A 19,514-nucleotide genomic window follows, 5' to 3' on the forward strand; every position below is an offset into this window, starting at 1 on the left:
CCTTCCTTGGCTTTAAATCCCCTGGCACTGAGGACGCAACAACTGGCTTGTGTCTTACCTTACTATAACTTACATATACTTTATGTATCAAGACAATATAATCCATTAATATTTTTTTAAGTACCCCCATACTGTAGGAATAGAGGATGTCACCCCCACCAGAGTACTTCATACCTTGCCAGGCGACTGGAATGCGATGGGCTTGGGCTGCCCCAAGCAACAGCTTGTAGGAGCAGGGGCAGCGCTTGGTGAATCCTGGTTCAGACACAGGTAAAGAACCTTCCCCACTCCAAGCAGTGATTTCAGTTAATCAAAGCTGTGTAAGGCCTCCAGAAATAACCATTCACAAGTATAATAAATTGGCCAAAAGTGGGTTTAATGCAGCCCTTGCCTGCAGTGCAGTACAAAGCGTGCAGGCTCTCTTGTATAAACCGTAATAGAAAATGACAGCAGAACACAGAGAATATTTACCTGTAGAAACCATACAAACACCAGGAGAACACTAGTGGAACATACACAAAGCACACCACCACCAATGTTTGTCAGACAGTAAAAACGAGTATCCAAAGCTTTTGTAAAAACCCATTTGATATCAAAAGTCTCAATGTCAGCAGCAGCATTAAACTGAACCCAACTAATGTCATCAGTGGAGTGGTTGTGACATTCCCAGTAAATCAAAGAGTGAGGAATTGGTATGAAACAACACAGCTGAGAGTGGCGCATCCTGAGCTGCTGCACATCTTAAAACCTCATACAGAAAAATAAGTAACACTAAGCAGCATGAAAGCATAACCAACTTACAGGCTGGGATCTGAAATGTAAACTTAGGGTTTATTTCACAAGGTTTACATTCCAAACGGAAGCTAGAAAAGGAAGAAACGACATTTTTAGGGAAGAGAGAAAAGCAACACGGGCAGATGCATCCCACTGCCCTGTGCAAAGCCAAGCCTGAGCGAGGAGAACCACAGACCCACACCTGCCATTCAGATTAGGTACAAATACATGGCACAACTGCTCAAAATGACACCCACTCACCTTCACAGGGTCCAAAAACCACCACAGGCAGCTGAAAGCTGGCGATATTGTAGCTGATATATTCAGGAGGAAGAGGAAAGACTCTCAGAGGGAGATGGAAGAACGAGAATAAAGCTGCGTGACAGGGGGTATGATCTGGGAGTTCATCACTGGGGAAGGACACAAAGCATCGAGCAGGAAGAGCACCAGCAGTGCTGTCGTGGAGCTCCGACACACCAGCGCCTCCAATGAGCCCCCACTCCACAGGGAAACGCTGTAACTGGTGGCTTCAGAACGAGTTTGTAAGTCTCTGTAACAAACCCCCACCTGACAGAATGGGAAAGGTCTCAAACTCAAGGTATTTTCAAGTACTATGGATTAACTTCAACAATTGGTACCAGAGGAGTCACCGAACAAAGAATGTGACCCTTTGAGTTAGCTGACTGCGGCTTTACTGAGGTCAGCAGCACCTCCTTCACCCGCTCTGCAAACACTGAATGTGCAAGGACTGCAGAGGCAGCACGTCCCTGAATCCACCTCAGCACATTGTCCTTTAGCTCTGACTTTGGGGAAGAAACAGTAAATTCTTTTTAACCCCCCCCTCTACCCCCCCCCCCAACACTTTACATTCATATTATGTTACAGACTTTATGCAGCAGGTTTGGTAACTACCACTAGGTTGTGCTTTCAGTCCACACCAGCACAGGGAGCTAACAACTACAGCTAGTCTAGAGTCTGCTGGTTTGCTCCAGGAAGTTATTCATCCCTGCAGCGCTGCTGGGAAGCTTCCTGGTTCTCATAGCTACCTGCACTAGGTACAGCACACTAAAACCACAGAGGACTGCTTCCTCTTTAATGGAATATAACCATATTCTACTCCAAAAACACACTGTACCAACCCAGCAAGAGACAAAGCAGAACGGCAGGGTAGTGCAGCTTGTGGACCTCCTCATTCCCTGGGCAGGACTCACTGGCCAAGGAGAGGACTTAACCCAATACTATCCATAGAAACATCAATGTGATGTTTTCTCTGAGTTCAGGGTACCTGAATGTACATGGGCGAGGAGGAGGAGAGCAGGAGGTGGTCACTGGGGGTTGGTCACTTGGGAGCATTATTCTGGAGAACACGGATGGGATGGCAGCAGCACAGCAAAACCCAGCGAGAGCGTTTGTCCCTCACCCAGACGCATCCACGTGGAAGAGCCGAGTCCTCACACAAAGGACACAAAATGCATTTGTAAAGTGCTGCAGTACAAACAAACAGGCCACAGGCAAGGCAGAACAGTCTGCACTTGGCCTGAACTCCCAACTCCTCCCTATATTCACCCATTACGTGCAGCAGTGACTACAAAGAGCCTGAGGAATTCCTGTTTTCCAGTGCATTTACCAGGCATAACTGACAGAACTTTACAGATCCTGCATTTATCACATTCTTTGTATGCAACATTCTTTCAGAAGCTAAGGGAACAAAAAAGTCCATTTAAAAAGTAAACAGCCCAGCTTTAAAAGCACGGGTAGGAGGGGGTGAGGGCAAAACACTGCCTGTACAGTGCCCACAGCTCTGTGAACAGCCTCTGCAAAGGCCAGAAACACTGGGAGAACCCCATCTCCCTCGCAGGCCCTCTGCAATGGTGTCTGTGGCATCACCGGGTTTCCCACATTTTCTTCTGCCTCATTTTTACACCACTTTTGTATTTGTTTCATGTTTCATTCTGGAGCTTTCAAAGCCCAGATGTGCGACTATTGATGTGAAGTGGTTCTGAAGCTCTCAGACTATTTATTGTTTCTACCTGGACAGGAGTTTGTTATAGCCAAGTGAGGCTGAGCTGCTGTTAAGGAAAGGGGAAAATCAGCCATAACTAATTGCAAGTAAAGTTACTGAGTCACTTGGAAACCTTTAAAGCTGTTTCTAACTCTGAGCCCGATAGCTGTGTTATCATAGAGACATCTGTTTTAATAGCGAGACAAGAATTGATCCTACACTACCTGATGAGCAGCGCTGCAGCCAGCAGGCAGGGACGCTGCCTGCACGTCTTGTAGGCAGCTCTTGTGCTGCTGCTGCTTGGCAGAGACGCAGCACTGGCACAAGGACACGGCTGCAACCAGAACCAAACCCAGACAGGGCACGAGAACCTGCTCAGAGAACGCCTGTAAATCCACACGGCTTCAGACACAGCTCATGCTCCTGTCTTAAAACCACACTTCAGCTGCCAGAATGAAACAGGAGGTCACCAGATCATCCTCCTGTTTCTGTAAACGAGGAATTGTGAGCTTTAAAAGGCACAAATAGCACCTCTGTGGGTGCTAAATTCCTACACATTTCCTACTGTGTTTAGCTGCCACCCTCCTCTCTCCAGCCCCCTTCAGAACACATTTTGCCAGCAATGAGGTGATTAATTCTACTGCATCTTTCTTCAAACACAGCTCAGGGTTCTCCACAAGATTTACATTAGAAATGCAGGTTAAGATTGACAGGAAAAACAGTTTCAGCACTCAACAGCCGTTTGATGACAGAACCACCCATCAGATGTGGTGAAAGGGGCTGAAACAGGAACATCCAGAGTGCTCCCTATGGCTCTGAGAAGCGGGAGTCACCGACACTCAGCCTGGGGGAGCCTGTCCTGAACTGACAGACCGAGGCCGCTGCCTGCCCTACAGCCAACTACAGAGGCCGATGTGCAAAATACCTGTGATGCAGGGCACGGTTTACACCAGGTAGTTAAACATCCATTCCTATGGACAGAAAACCTGCAAGACTCCTTGTCTCACAAACACATTTGCACCAGTAGCAGAGTAAACAGGAAAAGGGCTCAGTGCCCTTGTCACCAAACAGATACTTATCAGGTAATTTCCCATGACAGACACAACTGCTGCTGCAGTCACTGTCAACACAGTGGGCTGATAAGCAAACACAAAACCGGGACAGAAAATGGCAACAAATGATCCTAAAGGCAGTCTACTAATACTTTAAGCATGCACCTAATTCACACGAGTGATGGAGTTACCAGCTCTGAATCATGCAGATAAAAAAACCTCAGGTGTAGAAAAATGTGTGTAATCCTGCAGCAAATCCTCAGTTCCATTCCACAGACTAAACCCAGTGGTATATCCCTGACTGCAAATGGAGCCAAAGGAAGAAAAAACCCACCACCTCTCAGTGCTGAAAACCCTCTAAACCACCAACCAGCCCATGTACGTAGGGAGAAGTTTGAAAACATTCAATATATCCACTGGCTGTTCAGCATTACGGGACTAAAACCATCCTCATGAGGCGTAAACTCCAAACACTGCTGCTGGGGCGAAGCTTTTGGTGCAATTCCAACTCACACGTTTAGAATTTACACCTTCCTCTGACTCCACAAACACACAAATGTCCATCAAACACTGATCCAGGGATGAGCTGGTATTTCAGCTCCAAGAATTAACACAAACTCTACCGTCCACAGTTCCCTTTTGCACGTTAGGTGCCTGCAAGCAGGACTGGGCGTAAAGGGTGCTAGAACTCAAACTCTAAGACAATTACACCCTCTTCTGGCCACAATATTCTTGAATCTCGATTCTGGCAATGAATTCTATTTTCATACACAGCTGCACATGTATAATGCATGTTCAGCACTTTGTCTTTCAACACACTTAGATCCAACTGTCAATTTAGTGCCAAATTTAAATGGGTCTGTCTCTCACTGAGTTGAACTGACTCAACTTTAAACGTGTCAGAAAATGCCACTTGTCAGAGCAGGTTGGAGAATCAGTCTCAAAACAAATACCATCCCCAAGAATACTATGGCTTCAAAGAATCTCAAGAACTCGAGTCCCTGATGTTTGCAAAACAAAAAGGCCTTTGAAATGCGCTCAGATCAGTACTTTTACACCTATTTTGAATAAAAAATATATAGTATTTATAAAATAAAGAGCAGGCCAAAGCAGATTGGCCAGAATCACTCTATAAAACTGTTCTGTTCACTCTGTAACTTAAAACTTAGAAAGCCTTGAGACATCTGGATGGCAGGATTTCTGGAGAAGCACTCTGGAATGCAGATTCCAATCAGACAATGCTCCACGATGTTTTCTCATCCTGAAGATCCACTTGTTTTCTGCCCCTCAGAACTGAAGTCCCGGCCAAGAGAAGGGATGCTGACTCCTGAGAGGGAAGCTGAAATGCACACACAGAAAATGTAAGCGCTGACCCAATGGGCACTGGATGGTGTCTAATCCTGACCAGGACACGTCAGTGCCATGTGGAGTGACAGGGAAACTGCTGGGGTTTCAGTCTCTCCACAGAATGGCACCATTCAATGCCCACTGACTATCTACGTTAAAAATACTTCGGGGTTTTTCTCTCAGTGGAAGAAAATGGAATCACATCTACAATATGCAAGAAGCCCATTAGGAAAATCTGGGGTTGCCCTATTGGTGTGCAGAGCCGGGCGCTGGAGCACAGCACACTTATTCACCACCCACAGGAAAGAGAGGGGAAAATCCGCTCACTGTTCACCCTCCTGCAAACGGAGCAGCAGAGGAGGCTCCTGAACCTCCATCAGCCACACTCCACTGGGAAAACACTTCCTGGAGAGTAGAGAGGACACAGCCTGTGGCTCACTGCCCAGCACGTGCGCAGGGCATCACCCTGCTGTTAGGAAAGCCAGGACAGAGCACAGAGCAGTGAACACTCTGGTAGCAGCATCTTTCCCAAACTGTGTCAACTGTTCTTGTACCAATGTTTCTCCACAGTGAATAAATAAATAAATTAATTATAAGAGTAGCAGCCAACGTGGGCATCACAAGTTACTGCCATTTATTCCCAACCGTTGGCTGTTCACAACTTCAGTTTCTTTCAAGACTGTATCTGCACCTTCCCACACGCTTCATGAATCACTGAACAGATTTCCAAGTGGCAAGAGTCGTTCCTGCCACGTTTGCCAGAGCAGCTGCCAGGTTTGCATCCTGCCCTGCAAACAGAGCTGCTGGCTCTTGTGTTCACTGTATCAACAGCCAGCCCAGGGCTCCGGGAGAGCCGCTGTTTTCTTTTAGGTCTTCTTAGACAACGTATTTCTGGACAAGATGCAGTAATATTGGTGCAGCAACACCATACTCAGGCAAGCAGCCTTCAGCACGTGCACAGTGGCTCTGCCAGCGCGCTGTGTGGTACACTGCAGTTAAGAGTCAAACCCTGCCCATTCCCTGCACAGCAGCAGTTTCAAAGGTGATGAAGAAAGAAATACTGACCTTCCTGAACAAGCTTTATACCGCTGCATGTTCAAGCTGCTATGTCTCCCTTTCTATGGCAAGGGATGAAGCTTCTCCAGAATCTATGTAACAAAAATCAAAGTAGAAGTAAGTAAATCTGTTTCCTCACTGAGAACATATTTTTCATTAAGTGTGGGAGTGTGTTTTTAAGAGTTATTCCAAATAAAGACAACTGCTTGTCAGAGATACCTGAAGAGCAGTTGGTAAACTGAGATTACTCCATTACTGGCTTTACCTACTCATAACTGCTTTAAACCTACTCATCACAAGCTTTAAAAGCCACAAAGACAATTCAAGATCTTTCTCTTTTAATGGAACATTTCAGACTGAGCATTAATAAATCTGAAAAAAAAACCCAACCCTAATTACCATGAATGGGGAAGCAAATGTTTCCAGTCTCTGGCTAAGAAATGGAATAAAAGCTTCCCCACAATATTTTGCTCCTTACATGAAACAATAAAAGCACAGAGAAATGTAACACTAAAGAATCATTAAACTAAGCTTGGATCCATCTAACAAAATCATCAGTGAATGGATATACGTATAGAGGTTTTTTTCTAACAGGACATATGCCCCATGACATAAAAGGTATGTTTACATTTCAGAAGCTGATCAAACCTAATGTACAAACATGCTGGTTCACCTGGAACTGCTCACAGCACAGTATTTCTTCTATGGAAGGAAGAAGGGATTATTTCTAGTCAGTGTTCCTCAGCCAAGCTGGAGCTGATTAAGCCAGCACAAGTTTTTGATTGGATTAGCTCTTATAAAGCATCCATTATTCACTGCAGGTCAAGATACAACCAATTCCCTTCCCTGGTACCTTACCATGAGGCTCTTCATCTATTCCATCATCTTCCCACTGCTCTTCATTTGCTAGGAGAGGATTCTGAGCTTCACACAAAGCCCTCATGGGGAAAAAATGCCCATCGCCCTGGCTGCATGGAAAAGGCAGAGGAAGACACTGAGGAAAGCAGCCAGGGGGCTCTGAGGGGCGACAATTTGTACATATTTTATCTGCAGACAATGTTTTCTGTCACCTCTATTTCCCACGTTTACTTAAAAGGATTTTAAGTTTTGACAAGTACTGGATTTCTTTTCTCAGATACCAAGTTTTACTGGTGAGTAGTTGTGGCCCTCAATTCCTTCAGGCTCTCTGGAGAATAAAAGTTCAAACCTGCAGCCTGGAAGTAAGTAAGTTTTAGCAGAACTTAAATGTGCCCAACTTGATCCAGTCATTTGGATACAGGAAAAAAATAAAGGGAAAAAAATAATGAGGGGGGAACTAAGAAAAACATTTATGTGGAAGGAGCAATTTACACCACAGACTCTTTAGGGCAGAAATTACACTCTGTGTTTGAATGACACCCGATAGAAAATGGCCCCAATCTTAGCTAGATGTTACTGAAAGACAAAAGAGCCACTTCCCTCTGACTTCAGCTGTACACTCTGCCAAACAGAAATGTGTATCTGGGTATCAAACAAGAGTTCAACCCCACCCTGCTGGAGCTTGGTGTGTGCCCGCTGAATTCCCTAACACCCAGCAGCACAGACAGGAACTTGGAACGAGGTGAAGGGCCTTTTTCCTCTGACGCTTTATCTTTATGCAAGGAAAATAACTTAAGTGTTCCCCCTGTGATGACTACACACACTGTAACGTGCATCTGAAAGTACTTGAGCGCTGCCTTTCACAAACAGAAAGGGTTTTGTGCTGATCCTTTCCCTTTAACTATACTTAAGAAGTGGAAAACAGGTAGCAGTGGACACTTAGAACTCAGCACTGACTTGATTATCACTTACCTAGAGGCAATAGGTAGCAACCAGAGCTTTTTTTCTTCTCCAAACACTTGCTGAAGGTTCTTTACGAAGCCAAGATTGAACCCATTTTTATCTGGGCCGTTTTGAAACACAGGAGCTGAGAAAGCCTCTGCACAGACACAGTGTCAGTGAAAACAAGGAAACTCAGTGCCAAACACTCTGAAACAGGATTGTGCATGTTGTAGCCATGAACAGACAACATGGTCGAACAGATCATGAACTAGCCTGACAAAGATACGAAGTTTGACAACACCACTTCATTTTGCAAGTCTCTGAAGACTTTCGCACTGAAGGGAGGAGTTTGGTCCTGCAACTGAACTACATGGAACAGCCAAACCCACCTACAGTGTGTTTAATGCAGGGAGCAGAGGTAAAAATGAGCTCCACTCATCTCACAGCAAATGCACGTATGCATGACATTGTTATAACTGGACTTTTACACTTTAAGGCTCTTACTTCCCCAACAGAGCCTTTCTCACACCACCTATAAATGCAGCTCATTTGAAGTGACAAATCTCTGCAGCACTCTGCCACAATCTTAAATCTTCCTTCCCTCAAAACCAACGGTACTTTTGGTGTGTCTTCCTTCAGGAAGCACAACCCAAGAGCCTTACCTAGAGTGGATCTGTTTCTACTAACGAGCCAGCAGTGGTAGCCAAACAGAAACATAAGGCTTACGAAGAACATGACCGCCACAAAGAGAAGGAAAAGGACGTGAAATTTGGAACGTCCATTAGTCAGTTCACCCTGGAAAGAAAAACACCACAAACCAAGTGATAGGAACAAATAAAGGCTGGAAAGTCTCAGTTCCCAGGGAGAAAGAGATGCTCTAAAAATCCTGTTCAGAGTTCTCAAACTTGTATGCACAAATGTCACACCTTACAATGCAAAGCCAGAAGAGACAAAGAAATGATCTGGCTCATTCCCCTCCCGTAGCCAAAGCAGTGGGGTTTTTGAGTGACTATCCAGTAAAACAACAGAGTATTAATGAATCAATGCACAGCAAACTTAAGTTACTTAAATGCAGTCACACAGTGCTAGCAGCAGAGAGGACACAAAAAAACTACAGACCAAAGGCCACACTCTCTTCCTGTGGCTGTCTGTTGGCATTGCTTGTGTATGACCAATAACAGATAACTGAATAGGAACTGTACTTCATTTCAGCCAACTTTTAAATTGAGAAAGGAGTCATACAGGGATTAGAAAATGAATGAGGTGTTTTGGTATTATTCAGGGAATATGCACAGATCAGTGTCAGGATGTTCTACTTGGATACCAAAGACTCTGAGATCCACCCATGCAAATACAAGAGGAAAAGCATGTCACTTCTTGGCTACAGCTAACTCTACAACCCTTAAGTCTATTTGCTTCTCATTTTGTGTGTTTCACACATACAATGGGAGTTCTACTCAAAAAAGGGTCCACGAAAATGCCTTACAGAAGAAATACAGAACCTCCATGGACTGACAGCAAAGAGGTAAGGAGTGACTAAACCCCACAAGATTCACAGGCTATCAAAAAGTAACCAAAGTTTGTGACTTACTGTCCAGTACTTAATGAAATACTTGAAGACTGTGGCAGCAATATACAAGCAATACAGCAAAGAGTAGGCTAAGAAGAGTAGAAAGAATTTGTAGTTAGAAAATCCGATGCAGTTATTCACCCTAGGAACAAAAGCAAAGTTGCAATCAGGATATGTACAGCACACACTTGTAACACAATGAGGACTACAACTGGGGGGAGTGTGTGTTATTAAGCCTCTTGATTACACAACACAATTTCGTCAATGAAGAGCTCCCCTTAGTGGTCAGCGTGAAACAGAACTGAAGTCTCTGCTTTCCACTTGAAGACTTCTTGCTGTGCCAAGGAAAAAGACAGTTTGTCTTTTGGAATTGTTTTGAAGTTGGTACCACTGGGAAATCTGTCACAGAGGAAGCTCTAGTCACTGACGGCTCTTTCTTGTCTGCAAAGTTAATCAGATCTGGGGGGTTCTGTGTTACTTCATTCATTTGCAAAACTCAGGAGTCAGATTCACCACTGCTGGTTTGTTCACATAGAGAACAACCAACCCCAAATTTGATTTATGTTTCTCCATGCACAGGACAACTCCTAGAAGGAACAAGGGAATGCAGGAAGAAATAGTAGGTGTTTGTCTCAAAACCCGGATTGGACAGATCCTCCACAATTTAGGATGAGCAGGGAGGTTCAGAAGGGGACATGTTTGTGTTGCTTCTGATTTCTGAAATCTTCCTTCTCAAAGAAAAGGAGGAGTTTAAGAAATTTAGTGGCAGGGCTTCTCCAAAAGCATAAAGCTTAATTCACCCATGCACCATTCTACACACACTGTCTCTGAGCATGCACGGGTGCAGGCAGCAAATAGGATGCTGAAAGCAACCACCGACTGCACACTGAAACCATTATAGACCCAAAATGAAAAGCTACACTGAAGTCCCTTTAAAATGTGAATAATAGTCAAAGAGTGGATTAGCAGTTGGATTTTAAATTCTATCAACATAACAGCCTTTTTACACACACGGAACAACCATGAGTGATTTGGCTTTCAAAATATCAAATATTTTCAGGCAATTTCAGGGTGTAATTATTCTCTAACTTTCTCAACATCAAGAGGTGCATGGTCTAAAATGAAAGGGGCGCAAAGACACTATTCTCTGGAAGAAATATATTTAAACAGCCTCTCTTTTCAGCAAGCCACAAACCAGTATCTAGGACATACCATGGACAGTGATGATCCATTTTTAGCACACATCTGCAAAAGGGCAAAAAAGAAAAATTGAAGGTTTTTGTTTGGTACTGAAGTGCCAACCACAGATCAACAGCAAAAGCCTCAGGTTTTTAAGAGATTCCTACATGACACAAACTCAGGATGATGCAGTCTCTTGGCATTTTTTAAGGTACTATCATTTTAAGATGGAACATTTATTACTTTTTCAAGGTCAACCAATGTTCTTGGTACCCTGCAAGATAAAACGACATGAAAAGGATTTCTGCTGTATAAGGCTTAAAAACTTTGGAGAACACCACAGGTAAAGGTCTGGAATATTAAAAAAAAATTACATATATATATATTAAAGTCAAACCACACTTTATTTTAACCGCCCAGGTTAATCAGTTGATTTTCACTCGCTGGCATTGCTTCCTAGCAATTCAACACTGACACACTCGCAGGTGTGGGAACTGCAAACACTTCAGAGCCACAAACATGCCATTGCTGTGCTGTCACACACTGTCACTGCTCTGCAGACCGCAGCTGGCCCAGAGGTACCAGGGCACCTTTATGTGCAAAGGCACAGCCCATCCATATAACTTAGTGTTGACTATTCACTTCAGTGACAAAGCACCCAGTAACTTACATGGCACAAACAGTACAGTGGTGACAACGATCAGGCTTTATCAGCTGGCACCGATCACAGAACCGAATACCTGAAATTAGAAACGTATTAATACCAAATAATAAAGCTGTTCTTTTCCCACATTAGTTAATATTCCCCTCATTTCCTAACGATTCATGTTCTTTCCTCTATCACTTCAAAAGATCAGCACATTTGCAGCTGATTTGTGCTGCCAGGTCACAATCAGAGAAGCAAAGCTCATAATTCTTCTGGAGACTTGCAGATGCGAGGAACAATCCTCACTGCAAAGCATACAACAACTTCAAAGTGTAAAGGAGAACTGTACACTTCTCTGTGGCTTCCACATTTACTACGACTTTACTACGTTCCATTTGGATAATTGCCTGTACAGCAGTTCTTTACTTCAGAATTCTTTGGCTTGGCAACAGAAATGAACAGGGCAGAGCCTCTAATATGAACGCAGGTTTCTGTTAAGCTTTGAAAGGAGTACAGTGTGCATTTAATCACCAGCCAGGGCCCGGAAACCTGCTCACAGAATTCCGTCCTGCAGCTCTAACCTGTACTCCATTTCAAGTAAAAACAACTGCCAGTTTTGTCACTCTATTACTAAAGGCAGACAACACACGTAGGCATTTGAACGGTAAATACAAAGGGGAACATACTGCTTCTCAAATGCAGCACCTGGTGCTCCACTGCAGACGAGCAGAAGCATTCAGGGCTTTTTTGTTTTCCCAGACATAAAACCTGAGAGAAAAGGCTTTAAAATTATTCACACAAGAGTTACTCAGCACACGCAGAGGTGTCAGGAACACCCGGTGTGTCAGCAGTGTCATCTGCATTGCCAGCACAGGCCGCTGCAGCGCGTGATCAGAGAACAGAGCCGCTGCTTCCCTGACCTCCGCTCCCCGTCCTCGTGTACACCGGCAGCTTCCTCGCAATTTCAGCCAGGATCTGCCTCTGCACCTCCGGCCTTTCTTCATTCTCATAACGCTCCTGGTCAGCGTAGGACATGTGGTACTGGAAGAAGGCATGAGAGGAGCAGTTACCCCTGGGTAGCACAGAGAGTACTTCAAACACAGGCAGATTTGGCAACGTTTCCCCTCCCACTCCTTCTAATGAGATTAACCTAATGTGAAAATGTGTTTTTTAAGAAGATGAAGAGATAGTAAGTGCTGGACAGCCAGAATACTATGTGATGCATCAATAAGAAACAGGAAAGTGAAATTAAGGATCACAAAACAACAAACCAGAATTGCTACTACTGCTGCCTTAGATTACTATTTTTCATGAATAACACTACTAACCATGATCAGGTCACTTCAAGCACTTCCCTTGTGAGCAAGAGCCTGTCTCCAGCCACAATTCTGTACTTCTAAAACTAGGATTAGTCGTTTTTTATAAACTTACATTCTTGTAATTAGGATGTGATTATGGCCAAGCATATATGGAGTGCCACACAAACACTAGTCTCATTCCATTGCTCCAAACACAGTGTTTTATTAGTATTACCAAGAGAGGTAAAACCAAATGCAAAAAAATACACCAATCTGAACATGAAAAAGTTACTATTTGGTAAAAAAAGAACCGAAACAAACGTCTGCCTCTGACTGCCCTTGTGCTCAAACCACTAAATCATATTCTTGTCCTAAAATAGGCCACCTATGTTAAAAAACAATAGCAAACCCTTAACTAAAGTATTAATCATTAAACACTCTGAACACCATGAAGAGTGACAATCAAACCGAAGGTCCTTACTCAGGAGCTGCAGTAAGGCCAGGTGAGGGAAGGTGCTCAGGATTTGGCTTGCAACTTGGTAAATGCTTAGAGATCAGTGACTATAAATATGTAAGTAAGTTAATCATCATCAATCCTGTTATTCTCAACACGAAAACTCCTATTGGCTCCTGGAACACCTGCAAAGGCAGCTTTAGAAGTCAACACCATCTCTGATTTAAATCATGCTCTTTGGGGCATTAAAGGATTCTCAGAACAGTAAATTACTCACTTTTTATGGACAACTCCAGGTTGTCCATCTCTTTAGGAAATCCAACCAGTTGTTCAGATCAACTAGAACAAAGGATTTTTGAGTTCTCTTTAGCATCCCTGCTTCATTCTGCAATGAATGACAAGTGCTTGGGCTCTTACCTTTTTACCTGGCTGCACCGGGAGAGTAAAAATAGACTTCCAGTATGTCCACACAAAGAGCACAAAGAGAATATGGAATATTATAAGATAGGCCACTAAAAAGAAACAAAAACAAAACAAACAACAAACAAAACAAAAACAGAAACAGAACAATGATTTCTTAAGCAAAAGTTTCATTCATGATGGGCATCATTCCAATCTTTCATAACAATGACCAAAAAATACAGGAGAAAAAGTTTCACAGCACTGACCAGTATCAGAACAGAGCTAAGCCCCCTGGTGATGGGGTCAGTGGCATTTCAGAGCTCTGTGGCTGCAGTTAGGGGTCACCTATCTCACAAACCTCCCCCTTCTTCACCTGATCTGACTCCATGGGTAAGAATACAGCTGTAAGAGACTTCACTGGAAGGACTGGATTCCTGCCTCTCCCCATATCCCAGGCACAGGCAAAGCAGAACTGGCTGGTGCTGAGCAGCAGACAGGTTAATACTGCAATACTCCAGCACTTCTAAATTTGGGGTTCAGTTGCTACTAAATGCACCTACAAGCACAGTACCATATTACTAGGATACTGTCCACTCGTGCAGTGCATTCTTCACCACTTGAGAGCTGATAAATGCTCCAGGACTGCTTTACATCACCAGGAAAAAAATCAAATCTCTTATTAAACATCTTTTAGATTTACCACAGTTGAGACCATGAAACAAATCAGCAAAACATCCCTCAAATTGAGCCAAACGGGTCTTGTGACTACTGAGGAAGAACTGTAATCCACCAGACACGAGATTATCACATGAAATTCAGCGTGCATCAGAGTCATCTCATTTCAAAGTGCAAACTTTATTTCGAAGCCTTTGGGCATAAGCAGGCATGCTGAAGTTTAGAAAGCCAAAGGACAGCAATCCTCCAGCTACACAGACCATGTGATTGTTCTCTCTTTAGTACTCAACTCACTGAGACATTATCAAACAGCTACCACAGTTTTGTTTAAACACTCCATTTAATCATAATAAAAACATAGTTTTTCCCCCATTTCATTTAAGCTTCAAATTCTAGAAATTAAGATTAAAGTAACTACTACTAGTGGAAAGAGAAGTCTAAAACCCAAGCAACTTCCCAGGCAAGAGTGCCTGTGTGAAAATGTAACTGGTAAAAAGGCCAAACACAGCTCTGAGACCTTCTAGTGAGACAGACGATGATCTGATATGCCTCAACACGATGGGTTGTGTCAATGATCTGTGATTCAATGGTAGTTCATTAGTGTGCTCTCAAGTTTGAGATGTTATCCTTATACCACATGTAGGTGGAGCTCAGTCATTTCTAAATTAATACGTAAGGAGATAAATCTTGCAAAAGGTTTAATTCTGTTGATAAAGCAACACAGCAGCATGTTAGAGGAAGCTGACCTGGAGATGCACTGATAGATTAGGCAGTTAATAACTTCCTGCTGCTGAGCAATCATTAATATCATGCTTTCTACAGTTCCTCTCTAACAGGTTCGACTATTAGGACGACTCTATAGTGGAAAGAGAATTCACTTGATGCAGCAATGTGGGGTATTTTTAAAGTATCAGCTGGCATTGCTGCTGGTGCATGCGCATACACACATACATGTCTGAAAGAGTAAAAGGGATCAGGGCCTTTTCGTGTTCTTCTCTTATTCTGAGCCCAAACTGAGCCATTTCAAACACATCCAGAAGTTACAGCATGTCTAACAGTGCTTGCTGTGTGCTTCATGAGTGTGAAATTACAGGAGGGAAACACTGAAAGGGTATGTAGGTATCAAAAAATGGACAGAAAGTGCTTTTGCTATTTTACCTAGAACATTTGTGAATCTCTTTACACAAGGACTGAAGGTCAATAGTAAACTGAATGCACATACCTTTTTCTATTGGGTTGCTCAGAGTCACTGTAAAAGAAAAAAACAACATGTAAACAGAGCAAACAGGATTCCCAGAGAAGTTTATAACAAATAAATAACATTTCTATCTGAAATACAGCCATTTGGGGACAAAAACTTCAACAGACAGAGAGCCCAAAGTTTAGCATCAAATCAAAAGCATCTATAACAATTCCTCTGCTCATGCAAATGACACCTACAAGATGTTCCGTAACTGCTGCTTATGATGTACTTTCCCTTGTTACAAAATAGATTTCTTTGTATTTGTACATTAGAAATATGACAGAAATAATCCACTGCAGAGGGTGATGCGACACCATCACCAGGGCTCCTCTTGCAACTGTCTCTGTGCAGGTACTTAGAAGCACACGCTTGTAGCCTTTGTCCTCATCTCGAGGTGGTCTTGATCCTCCACAGCAGCAGCGCCCTGATGCATTCCTGCACCAGCATAAATTACAAATGCTCTTAGTCAGCAACAAAGGATACACTGTAATGACTCCCATTATTTTTACACTTCCTACTAATGGAGTTTTTACAACCCCTCCTGACTTTACCATGATCATAGGAACAGTCCCTACAAACAGAACCACTTAGAACAATCCCAAGGGGTACATTGCTCAATGTTTGCTGCTACTGATTACCGTAAAAGCCATCCCTTATTTTAGAAGCCATCATCCAAGTTTAACAGAAGAGGAAAAGACATCTTCAATTGAAAATAGAGCAGTTCTGCGATACCTTGACAGAATACTGCTTGGAAAACAAAGACTGTTCTCAGGATGGGAGCCCCTTTTATCAAGCCTTGAATATAATGGTTGCAACTGAACCAGAGACACAGTAATCTGACAAAAATAAGATCATATTGTGGGAAGACTCAAAAGATGTGTGAGATTGCACACAGCAATGGTGGCCCCGCCTGCAGCTCTGTTAGACTGCACAGCCTTTCACTGCCAGGGTACAGCCAGTGCCCCGAAGGAGACTCTACTCTTCAAGACCATCACCTTACTTGAACAACAAACTTGGAAAACATATATCAGCATAGGAACCAAGAGGTCCTGCTCTTGCTAAGGAAACTAGCTTTTGTTTTAACCCTAACAGTTTTGCTCTGCAAACTCTATGATACACAACAATGCAGGTGAAAAAAAGAGACCAAATATTTGCCATGTCCCTGCGTGTTCAATTTCAGATGAAGGAGGCTGTCAGGAAACATTTAGTTTTCCTTGGGTTTGCTGCAAATCAAACTATGAGGAGTACAACAACTCTTCACAAACACTGCTTGGTCCCCTCCTGCAGTACATGGCACACTTGCAGCATGGCCTTTCTAAGGAATTTACATGAGAAAAGAGCAAAGCCCTGAACAGAGATTATATGAAAGGTTCTATCAGAGGACTCCGGGTCATGGTTCTCACTGTGGCAGCAACCACCAACCAGACATGAAATCAAAGCCTCCTCTGGAGTATCACTTGCTGGCCACAGCACTCAAAGTTTAAAACCCACTATCATGAGCTACCTTCAGGACTTCACCTCCACAGCACTCTCAATCCTCAGCAGCCTGCACAACTAAAGATGAAAATCGAGAATCCAAACACAACATCTACTGTTTACACCCTTGCAACTGGCAAAACACAATGGAAACCTGATAAAAAGGAAGTCAACACAGAGCTTTCCTATGTTAGAAATGTGGCAGAGAGAGAATGTCCTCAGAGATGGTTTTCAAGTAACTGCATATGCCAAGAGTTAGCGTTCAAATCCTAAAATAGCGATTTCACTTCTGTGCAGATAACCTCCTCCACAGCAAAGAAAACGCACAAGAGAGAAAGATGAGGCCAAAAAACAGACGGGTGTGGGCAAAGGAGTGATTCTGAGCTGTGATTCCAGGCAGTGAGATGAGCTCCTGCCAGCTCAAGCAGCATTTGCAGAGCAACACAGGCCCAATCCACACCCTGCTTCACTCAGCTGAGCCTTTTCTTATACAGAGACTTGGAGTTCGCAGCTGTTAAATGTTACTGCACTTGCACAGCGCTGCAAACAGAGCACAAAAGACTAACAGCAGCTCAGGAAAATACCCTCATTTTTTGACACATGCTCTGATTGTCAGTTACATGCACCTTGGAGTTATCATTCCATATGAATTCCTGAAAGAAACCACCCAAGTTCATGGAGATAAGCCCTCGAGTCCAAAGTCAAGCCAGGAAACCAACCCGAGCTGCAGAGCAGCCCTCCTGCAGCTGGGGCACTGGGGAGCATGGAGGGGAGTGTGCGGTGCTCACAGGTGGGGCCGCTGAGGGCCACTGAGGCTAATTAAGGCTAATTAATGCCGATTAGCCCCATCTGTGAGGTGAGCACCCTGCGGGCTCAGCACCATCTCCCGGGGCAATGGGCAAGGAAAAGGGATTTTCAATTCAGAATAAAAGCCTAGATGATATTTAAGGTCCCTTCCAACCCAAACCATTCTGTGATCCCCTAACACAGCTCACAACCTCGGAGATGGAATACAATGTCATGAAGTATTTGGGGGGGTTGCCTAACTGCCAATGAAAAGAGGTCAAAGCAGCTGCATTTCATGTTAGTCCCCATCGAGAAACAACAGGTCTCACTGCACTGGCAACCCTAACAGGAGTCTGATTTAAACTTGCTGCACAGCACCAGAAGTCAGCTCTTCACTGCTGTTTGGGGAACTCTGGCTTCCTTTCTTTGGCTTACCCTGCCCTGAGGAGGAAGAGTCACATGCTCCTCCTCACCATTGCAAAAGTCCAAGCTACCAGCTTTTCTCTCCACCTTCACCAGACCTTGCAACCCTTTCTTCTAGTAATGGGTTTCTGCACACACACCAAACCTGAATATTACAAACACAAGAAAGTTTGCAACTTACTATCTAGTTAAATTGCTCAACTATACAATTATATAGCCTGTACCAAAACCTTCCTTTCTAAAGTTCAGTGGTTTTCATGAGTTTTTTGACTCATGACTGATTTAGCATAACCTATTTATTTCCTTTTCAGAATATGACAAAGTGACTATAGCTCAGGAGATACACTGATTTTTGTTACTGATTAAACCAGAAATCACATCATATGGCAACAACATGGACTTTCACTGTGGTATAAGCCTCCCAGTCGTCGCAAACGTCACTTCCCTTGGCTGACATGAGAACACACAATACATGGACTCATGATGAAGGAATCCACAAACCTCCAGCCCAGCCAAGATACAAATCCTATGGAAAGCCAGGGCAGCACCCTATAGAAACCCCACTAAGTAATCCCACAATGGCCTTGACCTGTACCAGCGTGTTTCCTCCCATCCACCCACCACCTCTGCTTGTTCCCATTCACCCAGGGTCAGGTGTGACTCAATAAGAGACTGGTTTGGGTTGAAGGGACCTTAAAGCTCCTCCAGTTCCAACCCCTGCCACGGGCAGGGACACCTTCCACTAGAGCAGGTTGCTCCAAGCCCCTGTGTCCAACCTGGCCTTGGTATATGTTAGAGAAGCATGAAAAACTGCTCCCGCCGCCGGACACTCACCCCTAGCACAGGCCGGGGGAGCGGAGCCCTGTGCCGCCTCAGCACCGTACGGCCCCGGGGCAGGACAGGGCCCCGCTCCCCCCATCCCCGGCCCGGCCTCCCGCACCCCCCCGTCCCGCCGAGCGCTCACCCAGGCACAGCTCGCAGACATAGGCGTAGTAGGACCAGAGCACGACGAGGGCGATGATGAGGACGGGCAGCCAGGCGAAGGCGCGCTGGCAGCACCGCAGCCCCCGCGACACAGCCATCTTCCACCACACCGGCGCCGCATCGGCCATCGGCTGCGCGGGCTGAGCGGGGAGGGCGGCGCTCGGCGCTCGGTTGAGCGGCCTGGAGGGCAGCGGCGGCGCTGGATTGGGCGCGGCGCGGCGCTGCGGCGCCCCCTGGCGGGGCGCGGGGCAGTGGCTAGCGCGGCGCCCCGGTTTAGGGTCAGGTGCGGGGTTCGGGGTTCCCTGGCACACCGGGATAAGATGTTCCCGTCCCAGCTGGAAATCCAC

The 19,514-nt window shown here is 44.5% G+C and overlaps 1 protein-coding gene across 2 annotated transcripts; it reads right to left on the bottom strand.

Annotated features, from left to right (window-relative positions):
* Nucleotides 1-355: 355 nt before the first annotated feature.
* ZDHHC15 (zinc finger DHHC-type palmitoyltransferase 15) lies at nt 356-19,292 on the bottom strand. 2 transcript variants are annotated; one of them, XM_030497892.1, is made up of 12 exons: nt 19,148-19,292; nt 15,478-15,504; nt 13,596-13,690; nt 12,347-12,467; nt 11,451-11,520; nt 10,814-10,846; nt 9,623-9,743; nt 8,694-8,826; nt 8,062-8,188; nt 7,090-7,199; nt 6,241-6,323; nt 356-5,167 (listed from the first exon to the last, which is right to left on the bottom strand). In XM_030497892.1, the coding sequence occupies exons 1-11, from the start codon at nt 19,263-19,265 to the stop codon at nt 6,280-6,282; spliced, it is 999 nt and encodes a 332-aa protein (XP_030353752.1). In that variant the 5' UTR covers nt 19,266-19,292; the 3' UTR covers nt 356-5,167; nt 6,241-6,279. The 2 variants fall into 2 exon arrangements, 1 of the variants encoding a protein (XP_030353752.1); XR_003993211.1 differs by having other exon boundaries at nt 5,151-5,167; nt 6,241-7,199.
* Between the last annotated feature and the right edge of the window lie 222 nt (nt 19,293-19,514).

This window comes from Strigops habroptila, chromosome 9, assembly GCF_004027225.2.
Source record: "Strigops habroptila isolate Jane chromosome 9, bStrHab1.2.pri, whole genome shotgun sequence".
In the NCBI taxonomy this organism is placed as follows: domain Eukaryota; kingdom Metazoa; phylum Chordata; class Aves; order Psittaciformes; family Psittacidae; genus Strigops; species Strigops habroptila.

Bases quoted from the DNA above. Each gene is read 5' to 3' on its own strand.
- ZDHHC15 (XM_030497892.1), bottom strand. From the start codon at position 19,265: ATGGCTGTGTCGCGGGGGCTGCGGTGCTGCCAGCGCGCCTTCGCCTGG. The intron at 8,827-9,622 runs GTAAGTCACAAA...TTTTCTTTCCAG, and splicing joins ATTTCATTAAGTACTGGACA to GGTGAACTGACTAATGGACG. The intron at 8,189-8,693 runs GTAAGGCTCTTG...GTGTCTGTGCAG, and splicing joins TAGAAACAGATCCACTCTAG to AGGCTTTCTCAGCTCCTGTG.